General features: G+C 35.6%; 1 protein-coding gene across 1 annotated transcript in view; it reads right to left on the bottom strand.

The window, feature by feature from the left end:
• Positions 1 to 3,535: 3,535 nt before the first annotated feature.
• The window catches only part of LOC128245780 (uncharacterized), a 33,075-nt gene continuing 23,801 nt past the window's right edge, over positions 3,536 to 12,809 (bottom strand). The window contains exon 2 of the mRNA XM_052964010.1: positions 3,536 to 3,734. Within this exon, the coding sequence (XP_052819970.1) occupies positions 3,536 to 3,734 (199 nt within the window). The remainder of the gene's footprint in view (positions 3,735 to 12,809) is intronic.

Below are 12,809 nucleotides of genomic sequence, written 5' to 3'. Positions count from 1 at the left end.
ATTTAGTTTAAGTAGTCGAAAGTTTATTGATTGGTCAATATGTGTTGTTTTTTTCAAAACATGCGGTTGACCAATAAGATTGCTTGTATGTGGAAACTAACCATAAGATTGACTAGGGATATCTTTTATTAAATTTGCCCTGGTGTCGCAATAGGGGCCAAATTTCATGTGTATAAGCTTTGACTTCACGAGGGGATTTTTTTTTTTCATTTATGGTAAATATTTATGACGACCGTTTGTGGTTAAGTGCGATTTGAATCTTTTACGAAATGGTCATTGCAAAAAGTCCAGCCCAGGAGCACATTCGAGGAGTCTTCTTTAACAACTGGTTTGTAAAGAAAGAAAACAGTCGTATTGTTAAGGTTTTTTTTCATTAAAGATATTTTATTCCTGCCTTAACGGGTCCCGGTTTTTCGACTGATCTATACTGATCCTTTCCAGAACCGCCGAATAACGCGTTTTACATCCGTCCCAGTGGACGTTTGATGGGCAGTAATTTCCACAGTGTCAAAAGTAATAGACGCTTGATAGTTTCCAAGCGCCTTTTGCCTTGTTGTGGTGCCAGAAATGTCGTCTGCCAAGTCAAATGAGAACGGAGGGAACATGATGATTGGAGTTTATTTTCATTTAAGCAATGAGGAACACATACGATTGTTATAATAAGATGGGAATCTTCAATTTGTGCATTCGGAACTCCTCGGCCATTTTTATCCAAAAAAAACTCGGATGTATGCCGATACATCAGTAGAAGTAGTTCATAAAATGTTTTTTTCTTTATAATATTAATGAAATGTAGTGTTTCACTTGTATTTGTAGATTTAAGTTTAAATTGATTGCCAGTGAGGTGTATTATTGCACAAAATAAGAATCCAAAGAGTTAAGTCATTAAGTATAACTGCTTAATTGAAATTACTACGCGATCTACTAAGTACTTGCACGGCGTAGTTAAAGTGTATCTATTTCTGACATTGTAAACCGTCTATTTACATCCGAGGTTGTTTTCGATAAAAATTGCCGAGGTGTTCCGAATGCAAATTGTGAGGACATCTTGTACTTTAAAAATTCGACTTAGAGTCTGGAGAATCTTTTTAAACTAACAAACGCAGTAATATTGTAAGATGTCATTATACAACGTAATGTCATCTGTTTCGGTAAGTAAATATCCAATGAATAGCTAAATAAATCCTTCACCAAGAGATAAACTAGCTAAAAAATCAACTAACATAATGACACCTGTCCTATTAAATTAGTTTGTCTATAAACAAAATAAGAAACCGCCGATAGCTTGCAGATATAATCCCAATAAGAAGGATTTGTACTCAAGAAAACCTTATTCCTTTTTGACGATGATACTTAAGACGTTAAACATGTGAATATTCGTATTTTTATATATGCAAGTTTTTGTCATTTTATCATGTTTGATATTTTGCATAAAGTTTTCTTCTTTAAATATTGGGGTGAAATATGTTTGATTGGAATAAGTTTGGACTTAATATCACATTTATGTTGTTGTTGTTGTTGTTGTTGTTGCTGTTGTGTATTTCATGCATAAAAGTCACGATGGCAAAGCTGTTGCCATAGCAATTCGTCATATGTTGAACATGGAAAAAGGGTGTTCAATATTGAATTTAATTGAAAGTGGAAGATTTTTAATAATTCGGTTATCACATAGGTTAACTTCAACCATTAGTCAATGTTAACTAGTTCAAGCTCTGGCATAGTTTATTTTCATCTTTTTTTGATGCTTTTTGAGGCAACAGACTAGTATCAAAGACTAAATAATGAACGAGATTTCGTATTTGGCACCAAATTAAAAATTCGATATCAAAACAGCATTAATCAATTTCAAATAAAACTGCATGCTATAATACTTATTCGTTGATATATATTTAATGGATTGTTTCCAACGTAAAATGCAAATAAAGACGTGAAATATGTCTTTTGATGTTAGGATTTCAGTTAAAATGGCGTCGACTGGATCCGAGCTGATGTGAAATGCAGATGTTACCTCTTCCAAGGGAACTGGTATCAAAGTGTTTCCAAGTTTTTACCGTTGTCATTCCAAGTATATCTCCATCAAATTAAAATCATACTATAACCGACGGCGTTTTTTTATTCATAATAATGAAAATGTCAAGAGAAGCAGTCAAAACTGAGAACAGAGAAACTAGAAAAAACGGTCTAATGGATCTATAGATCAGTTTTTTCTTCTTTTTCTTGATTACTACATCATCAGCGAATGTTTTCTACTATTAGTTTGGTATTTCTATTTTAGTAAATCGATTTAAACGGGCCAATCAGTGCCAAGTATTTCGTGCACTCTATTTTGGTTATTGGTGCACATGACTCAATTATAAAATCATATATACAGTCGAACCCCGTTGGATCGAACTCCCAGGGAACAACAAAATTTACTAGTGCCTCGGAAACTTCGAGCCAAGCGGGAATGGCTAATTTAAGTATAAAAATCGCTTCATTACATCCAGTTCGACCCAATTAGAAATTCGAGCCAAGGGAATTCGATACAATGATGTGTTCGAGCCAAGCGTATTCGAGCCAATGGTGTTCGACTGTTTTGGGTCGTGCCGTCATATTGAATTTTAATAAAAATGTATGACCGCTATTGCTCCAATGCATGGAGTTAATGGTGTTGACGTAGAATACTCGAACCTGTGCGACATAAACCTGCCGTTTCTTACATAATAAGCAATATTTGGTGAAAAGTATTCAATGGACATCCAGCAAAAACCGGATCATACCAGCATGTTTAAACATTAATGTTTTGTAATTTGATATCCCAAAAAGGTTGAATTTGAAAAGGAGAAGATTTTGATAAAAGACTCACGAAAGCTTCATAAAGTTTCATTGTAGGTTTAGCTCAGCAATTCATGCTAATAATGTTAGAACATAAAATAATGGGTAATACGATCTTTGCTTTTTGTCATAAAGTAGAAGATTGAGGATATAATTGTTGTAATCAGCAGGGAATAATAAAACGTATGTGCACGATAATTCGTGCGAAATGTCTTCCGGATTCCGCGGCGGTTCTGAGTCTACGGGAGCTGATTATTTAATTTGGCAGTTATGAGGAAATGCATGATGTTTTCAATCGGTAGAGTACATCTTTTCTTGTGATAAAGAACGAATTCTCAACTCATATTGTATATTTATCTAAACCAGAAGGAATACTTTCAAAGATGCGTTCGAGGATGAGTTAAACCTGCAGAAATTCCAAACCGTTGTCTTGATAAACTTGAAGAAAAACATATTAATTCCCAGCAGTTGATTAAAGATATATCCTCCCCAAAATCTCTGATTGTTGCCATTTCAATAAAGATACTGCGATTTCTTATCTTGGTCAGATAATTGAATGCAAATAATGTGAAGTTATTCTCTATTCGTGATAAGAACTCCACTTCGGTTTCAGTAGATTTGTTGGCTTTCTTCACACACAAATGCGTCATTTAGAAGAATTTAAATGAAGCAATATATGCTAAACTAATCATAAACTGACAACAACAAAACCACATAATGTTTAACTATCATCATCAGTAACATCATCGTCATCTGCGTCACCATCCTCTTCATCGCCATCATTGTCATTTTCATCATCGTCATCTTCGTCACCATCCTCTTCATCGCCATCATTGTCATTTTCATCATCGTCATCTCCGTCACCATCCTCTTCATCGCCATCATTGTCATTTTCATCATCGTCGTCGTCACACCACTGTCTTCATCGCCATCATCGTCTTCGTCTTCGTCGTCATCATCATCATCATCATCATCATCATCATCATCTTAATCTTTATCTTCATCGTCAACTTCATCATCATCATCATCATCATCATCATCATCATCATCATCATCATCATCATCATCATCATCATCATCATCATCATCTTAACTTCATCATCATCATTATCATCATCATCATCATCATCATCATCATCATCATCATCATCATCATCATCATCATCACCATCATCATCATCATCATCATCATCATCATCATCATCATCATCACATCATCATCATTATCATCTTAACTTCATCATCATCATCATCATCATCATCATCATCATCATCATCATCATCATCATCATCATCATCATCATCATCATCATCATCATCATCATCATCATCATCATCATCATCATCATCATCATCATAACCACCACCACCATCATCATCATCTTCATCTTTATCGTTATCGTCATCATTATCATTGTCGATATCAACAATATCTTCTTTTTAATGTTTTCGATGAGCTTGTTTTTATTATCATTTAAATGCCATTAGTTACTTTTCTTTCGCCTTGATAATTAATATTGAACTTGAATCTTAATCATAAGGCGACAATAAATTTGTTGCAAGATTTTCATCCCCGCCCGCCGCCTTTTTTCGCCGCCCCTGAAATTTGATTGACTCAAATACAAATGTACTATTTGCGTGTCGGTCCGGTGCTGTTCAGGAACGGCGTGTATTCATACCTTCGGTGTCAATGTGTAATATTCACACGTAAAATGGAGAATTGTTACGATAGTGTACATGGTCGGTCGAGAAACACATGTATATGGTTCCTTATGCAATAAGAAATAGCATGAACACATATTCAATGGTGAAACAGTCATATAAGAAAAATAAAATTTAAAAAAAATGAAATGTCACCCCACCTCTATTTAAAACAATATATATCTGGATGAAAACCTTACAATTAATTTTTATATTCGCTTAACGTAATGCATTGTACTTTCTTATTGTTCATGTAAGCTTCCACGTATAAGTTTGTACAGTTATAAATATCTCATAATTTACATTTAGGGCTCGCGGAATGCGCCTCAAAAATACAAAAACAGTTTATCAGGAGTACTAAACGATGACACATTTATTTAACGGTAAGTATAACTCAAGCACCCCTTCATGTGTTACAATGGGATTTTAATGGCGTTTGAAGGGCCCCTCAAAACACAGTAATGGCTTAAAAGTAAATACAACATTGATATGCCATTTTAAAACAAACTGGCCCATTGATTTGCCACGGGCGAATTTACGATATGTTTGCGAAAAAATATAATCATGCTGACATTATGAAGTGTTCTTGATATTTCAAAAATTAATCAGCATTTACCGACTGGTTCAATAAAAGGTTTGTAAAATTGTAACCGGTCACCCTGAACTTCTTAAGCGACTTAATTGATTAACTAGAACATATTTTGCCTTGCATTCGTTAATAAAACGAGAAATATTTTATTAATGAAATTATGCAGATAGCACAGTACTTGGATGTGTCACTTTTCCTTGCCTCAAACCAAATAAGTAATAATTAATGCTAACTTCCTTAGTGTTCAACGCGAAATGTCTATCTAATGCCTCTTTACTAGTCAGTGCGCATGCGTGAACTGATAAATAACTGACTTCATAGACCGATTAATGTCAAAATGGAAATTTGTTTTTGGTACTTAATTGGACCTTGGCGGTTGTAGTCTGCTTTGGGTTTTCAGTGTTTTTCCAAATTATTGTCCTGCAATCTCGCTAGCGGAGGCATGCGCCTGAACACTAAATACAATTCATCCCATGCGGAATATTTTATGCATGTGTTTTTGTCAAAAACGTTTCGTCCAAAAAGTAAATATCCAGTTTCATTTTGCATTCAAGTTTCCATCATTAACATTAATCAGCGCCGTCTTTTAAATTCACCGAAATTATTTATTTCTTAAGTTTTCCGAACCAATTATAAGATTGAATTCTTATTACTTAAGAATATGTTTAATGTTGATACCTGTTGGCCCTTATAAGCTATTGACATAATTGTTTATCGGATGCCTTAAAACGAGTCATCAATTCTAGATAAGTAAATTCGAGTAAACATTTACCTGCTATTACCCCATGATAAATTGACCCTAAACAGGTAGCGCACATGCAGACGTGCTGATAAGCCCAGCCGATGACGGATAGCCAGAGTTCAATCCTCGGGGAAAAGAGTTTCAAACGGACTAAATTTATTGTTTTTGTCATAAAATCTTATTTTCTTGGAGATGTTTTGGACGATAATTGATGATAATGACCGCTTGCTCCGAGGTTGTGGGAAAACTTTTCCCATCAAAATCTTGGTCTGACTATTTATAGCTTGAAAAAATGTATGGTTATTTGAGTACAACTGTATCATGTTGGTTTAATGTGCTTTGATTTACTTCATTAGCTATAGGTTTTTTCATAGGGGTTTAGCTGAAGGGTTAGGGAAGAGTTCAGTATCCTGTTCTTTTTCAGTAGCAACCCTCCGCCCTCATGGAGACCAGAATGGGCCTTCTGCCTTCATAGAGTTGAATGCTCAAGACTGTCAAATATGTATTTTGTGTTATTTAAAACTAATAAAAAGAGAACATATATAAATGCATACACATACTGTATATATCTGGCGCTTGAAACCTATCTATATAACTTCAATTATTCGCAATATCTAACATTTTCTGCAAAGTTCATAATGTTCAATTTCCTCACAGCCCGATTTAATTGGACCATTTTACTTTAAACACCCTGTCCCTGTCCCTTATCTGCAGCAACCTGTCCCTTATCTGCAGCACCCTGTCCCTTATCTGCAGCACCCTGTCCCTTATCTGCAGCACCCTGTCCCTTATCTGCAGCACCCTGTCCTTTCCCTGTCCTGTTTAAATCCTGGCTAAAACCGACCATATTTAATGAAGTTTATCTAGAACAGTAGTTCCATCTGGAAAGCCGTGCACCACCATGTAGTCCTAGCAGTACGCACGACACGAGTTATTGAAATTATACTAGAGAGCTTTAGCATGAGGATACAATTCCAAATCACAAGGGTTGCGGTTGTTTCAACTGTTGTGTTCCATGTTGTCAAGGCCAACGTTCAATATACAGCGCGCGGTGTAAGTGAAAATCATTTTGACTTATCCGCACGTTAGTTATAGAACGGTAACGTCCATTCCACGTGCTACCGTTCCGATGTGGGAGTTAATAATGTGTAGACGAACTCAAAGAAAACACCGTCAAACACTCACACAGTATATAATACACACTCACGAATATAACTGATCTTGCCATGCCAAGTGTTTAATGTGATTGAAGCTACGATAAATCAGGGGCGGATTAAGGAATTGACGTTAGAGGGGGCATAACTTAGGAGCGCAAACATTTCACATGCGCACCTCCCTTAGAACCGAAAGTATGTGGCATTAACTGTTTGCATGGGGATTTGGGGTTACTCCTCAAGACAATTTTAACCATGTGTAGTCGGAAATGGTGCATTATGAGCGTATTTAGTTACCTTTTTTCTCCCATATTGATATAAAAAAGTGACTGATTACGATTTAAGAGGATGTGCGAGCCGGGCGCGCCCCCTCTAAATCCGCTAGTGTAAATTGTACAAATTATATTTACGATGAACAGTCTGCTCTATATAATTTCGTGTTCGCTTATGCTCCTTTCCTTTTAATTATTTTTTTGTAACGCAAAGCTGATATCACAGGTTTTTTAGTATTGAAGGTCATACCATAATTATAAAACATATTATTTCCAAAGTAACACACGGTTTTACAATTGTTATTGAAGAGACTTCATTCTTATTTTTCCAAAATTAGTTATAACACATGCATGGCTTTATATGTACCTTTCGAAAGTACCCGTATGTGTTCCAAGATAAAATCTCTCTTTCTCTCTATGTATAGCAATGTAATGCATTTTTATAGGCGAAGTTAAAAATAGCGTTTTCTTCCTAAAAGAAAACATGAGTACCGTTTTTATTCACTTAAAGTGAGGGACAAACAGTTAAATGTCTAAAAATATATGACTTCTATATAGGTACACTTTTAGAAATGCCTCTTAAATACACTTGAAAATGACCAGGTTTATTTGTGAACTGTATAGGAAACGCTATTTAGTATAGTGTAACCTATAGTTTAATCACATATACTATTGGGTATCCGGTGCATTTTCTCCTGTGTCAAAAATGATTTTATAAAAACGATATGGCTGGATGGCCTGCAAGTCCTCAGAATTAATTGGACGTCTTTTATATCTGATATCCAACATACATTTTCGTCTAGGGCCCCATAAAACATCAACAATACTGCTATAGGTACTAAAAACTGTCTGAATAGCACATTACATATGTTACTTGGCAACTGTAACCACGGACTCGCGTCTCTAGGGACGCGTAAATGTTGCAGCGGTGTTAGACATAATTCGGATGGTTTAACAATTCGGACAAAGTATCAATAACCTTAGACATGATATGTGTAATGTGGCGGAGAGATAAATGGAAACTGCTGGCTTTATTGATGGACGGGTCGTACTTAGGGCATTCTTCTTAGAGCTAAATGGGAGAAGTCACACCAGATATTGTCTAAGGATCTATGTCTAAAATATTTAGTTTTCAAACAATTGTTAATGTTAAAAACGGTATTAATACGTGTGGATAAGTTAAAACATTATTAAAATAATTCCCAAATTATTATCTCTCTGGTTTTTCTACGGAACCATGATTTTTACAAGTAATAATGTTCACAAAGTGAACTCAATTATGATTACAATGTTCACACTTGTGAAATACAGCTTTATTACTTGTGTTGCGAACACACGTTGTACCAAATTATTTAACAATTAATCACTTCCCATATTTCACAAATTTGAAAAAAGCTCACTTTCTCCTCTTTGCGACGAAGGTATTTTGTAATTTGTAGTTTAACATTGCTCTCTAGCACGAAGAGAAACGCTAATTAGTTTTTTAAACAAATACAGTTTTCTAGCAATATTTTCAATCCTGTGGCGGTGAAATTGATTCCCCACTTCAATCAATACTGTATGAACGACCTATACTTCAGCAGGCGCGTAGCTGCCTATACGCGAGTACGAGGCTGAATCCACATGATTCTGACATAAAAAAAACAGCCAAAGTTGCAGTATGCGTAAACTGTCCATTTTTGCCAGTACTAAATAAAGCACCTCAGAACGCCCAGAATGCACAATATTGCACCATGGTTTTCAAAATTTTCCCCTGCCCCCCCCCCCCCAGCATAATTACGAATCCACACTAATAGAGGTCTAGCTACGCCCATGACTTTATCTCGTGTCGTAATGACAAATGTTCAACAGAAATTGAAACTAATTGCTAATTATTTCCTCAAAAGCTTAACACTAATTTGTCATAGACAAATATTCCAAACTCCTGAATTGATCCATAAATGTACTCAAACAAACAAATTTTCGATTGATATTCAATTTTATTAAATTAACCAGGTATGTATTTGCATGTATCGAATTTCTTCGGGAGCGAGGACTTATATTTACATTTTCCTCCTTTTTATAATACAATAATGTCAACTTTGCGTATTTATGCTTTACAATGGAACCGAAATGCTGCTTAAGAAAAGTGTTTTCAATTGTTAGGCTATTTGCTGTCCTTTTAACTGCCGCTGTTGAGGACTGAGCTAATTATTGTGTTGAGAAATTTGAACAGGGAAATTTTAAGCACGTAGATTATAATGCTAATTTTATGAGCACTCGATCATAAGTAACACACTGTTCAAATATGCGTTATTAACTTCAGAATTCGCTGCTCAGTTTTTGGTTTGTTACTTAACTTTCGCTTATTCTTTGTGTGACAAGGATTATCATGTACAAGGTAATGATGTATATATATTTTTATTTTTCCTTCTAATATCAGATGAATTTTGCATAAATTTAAACTTTTACAAAAATAGTTTTCGCAAATTAATTTTCCTTATAGTAATTCCATTCTGTAAACAAAATCTGCTTATTTTGAAATTGATTTTTATTTCCTTTTATTTTTTTAAGCTGTTTATAAATGTGTTGTTTTAGTATAAATGAGTATAAAAAATCACACACAAACACTTTATGTCTTAATTAGAACTTTTATTTCTAATCCTGTCGGCGTTACGCCTTCATTGAGTGTCAATATAACTTTTACAATGGAATATAATTTTCTTCTTCATCCATAAACATTTTGCTAAGATCGCCTATGACGCTTACAACAAGCCGAAGCTATACTGTGGTGGTGTGTGCTTAATTATAATCGCACTCGGGCCTTGCCCATTTGGCGAGTGCTCCTTTAAGATTGTTAGTTATTTTAGGTTTTTGGAGCATAGTGCACAGACAGAATGTAACCCTGGTTAGAGCTACCCTGGTTCTTTAACATGCACCAGTGTATAGCACTATCACATGAGACCCCCATTTAACGTCCCTCCCGGAAGACGATTAGTATTTTTAGTGATGCGACGGGGTATCGAACCTGCGACCCCTGGATTGATAGTCAAGTGTGTTACTACTACACCACGGATCCGCCACTGCTATACTGCCCCCCCCCCCCCTTCAATAATATATAAAGGGCCATATAGACCAGCCAAGGGCCATACTAATATACCTTCTAAGGGTCATACAGACAAGTTCTGTGTCATGTAAATATGCGTATGACCATATAGACCTGTAAAGCGGTATATGGACACATTTAGTGCTTAAAAGACTTGCGAATGTTTATTTCGATCTGTTGATGGCCACATTGATAAACAAAGAGCTACAAGGACATGCCTAAGACAGTATATACATGGTAATGACCATATCTATATATAAACATGCTAAGGTCACAGCATATAAGCCAAGAGTGTTTATAATATGTTAAGGATTTTGGCGAATCTGTGGTCTATTGGTTGACTGACCATGCCCCCATTATTAGTTTTTCTTTGACCGGTACCGGAATAAAAATGATCGTTTTCAAAAGAAATGCGCCGCATTGTCACGTGCTAATCTGTAACCGTATTATTAAAATGTTCTCGGCGTAAAATGAAACAATGCAGAAACCTCCCAGTTCTTGAAATGTTATATTCTTGGCCATAAATATCAATATTGTCATGAAATTTGCCATAGATTATGCGATATGATTGATTTCTCTGGGGTATTGAAACACTGCCTTCCCGCTGTAAGGAACAATAGCCGGCCTTTCAAATAAACTTTCTAGGAACCGTTTGTCATGCGATACATTTAATAGTGGAAAAGAAACTATAATGTTTCAAGAACATTCCTCATATTAATGCGAAACATTTAAGGAGATTGTTAAGAAATTCTTACTTTTTAAGAATTGTCTTTAATATGTTTTCTGAAATGAAAAACGCAAGCTGTGTCTTTGAGACAGACAAAGGCTGGTGTTGATTGTTTTTTTAATGGGCATTGAAATAACAATACTGATCATTTAGTTTAGGTTAAGAAGTTTTGTAATAACAGACAGGAATATTAAACAGTTTTCTAGTTTATAATAACGATGTGATCAATGTCTGTGAAAACCAATGTTTGGATATGATCTTTCACAATTTGTGAACGGAGCATCGACTGACTGCTGCAGACTTTCAGGATTATTTTCTTGAGTTATTTTCATGGAAGCATCTTTTTCTTGAAAATGTAATTTGTGTGTGCCTGGGTTTATCTCTGGCCTATTAACGTTTCAGATATTTCCTTTTTGCCGAAAGATTGAAGTAATAATACTTTAAGCAATGTTACAGGTGAGTTGGTTGCAAGAATACATTTACTGATTTCGAGTGTTGTGTGTTATTGCTTTGTGAACTGACAAGTGAAACAGAAGTGTATTAACTTATTTGAAAGACGAAATTTATGATACCTACATCCTTGAAGTAAAGTGCACCGTACCAACAATTACTCAGGCTTGGATATTTGGAACTTAACAAAGGTAATGCATTTCTCATACATATTTGTGTTTTAGCGCATGGTCGTTTCAGAAACTTTTATTATGCCAAGAATTGTTATGGTTCAGAAGACATATTGACATACTGCATGCATTCGATCATTCGTGTCTAAGGAAACAGAAAAATGCGTTGACGTTTGATGTCAGTGTATTGTTTATCTCTTCAAAGTTTCTCGTGCACTTTATTTTGGTGATTGACTTTGTTCTTGTCGCTCTTTTGGTGCTTGCCCTCTGTTTTGGCTATTGGCGTACATGAAAAAGTCTCTGTCGCCCCCTTTGTCTATTCCCTCTATTTCAGCTATTGGCGTACGCGACTTAGTCTCTGTCGCCCCCTTTGTCCATTCCCTCTATTCGACTTTTGGCGTACGCGACTAAGTCTCTGTCGCTTCCTTTGTCCATTCCCTCTATTCGGTTATTGGCGTACGCGACTTAGTCTCTGTCGCCCCCTTTGTCCATTCCCTCTATTCGACTTTTGGCGTACGCGACTAAGTCTCTGTCGCTTCCTTTGTCCATTCCCTCTATTCGGTTATTGGCGTACGCGACTTAGTCTCTGTCGCCCCCTTAGAATACATTCGTTTTATTTGTAATACATGAACATTGACGTATACTACAAACGCCCAAGCAACGACAATAGATGCATTTTAGGTTATTAAGAAGATACGTTATGATTCACCAGGACCGTTATTCATAAAAAAATATTAGTGAAACATTTCAGCCAAGCGTATTCTTTTTCTTAGTTCAATTTAAAGAATACAAACAATATCACACACACACACACACACACACACACACACACACACACACACACAAAAAAAAAAAAAATAATGAAAAGATCCATTTAATAAATACATAGGGAATATTTAAAATTTATTGATACATAGAGGTGATTTAAAATATTCATAAAGACGCTTTGAATATGTGACCCAAGTTCGATGGCCCTCCGCTCATGTTTTATGGTGTATTTCTTGGCATAGTTTGAGGTGGTTGTACGTTTTCTAAAATTCAGCCTCCTTTTCCCATCACCGGTTTATGATAACTTCGTGATAACTTTCTATGTATACAATTACGT

This window comes from Mya arenaria, chromosome 9 (genome assembly GCF_026914265.1).
Source record: "Mya arenaria isolate MELC-2E11 chromosome 9, ASM2691426v1".
Lineage (NCBI taxonomy): Eukaryota > Metazoa > Mollusca > Bivalvia > Myida > Myidae > Mya > Mya arenaria.
This window is presented reverse-complemented; position numbering and strand designations above follow the sequence as displayed.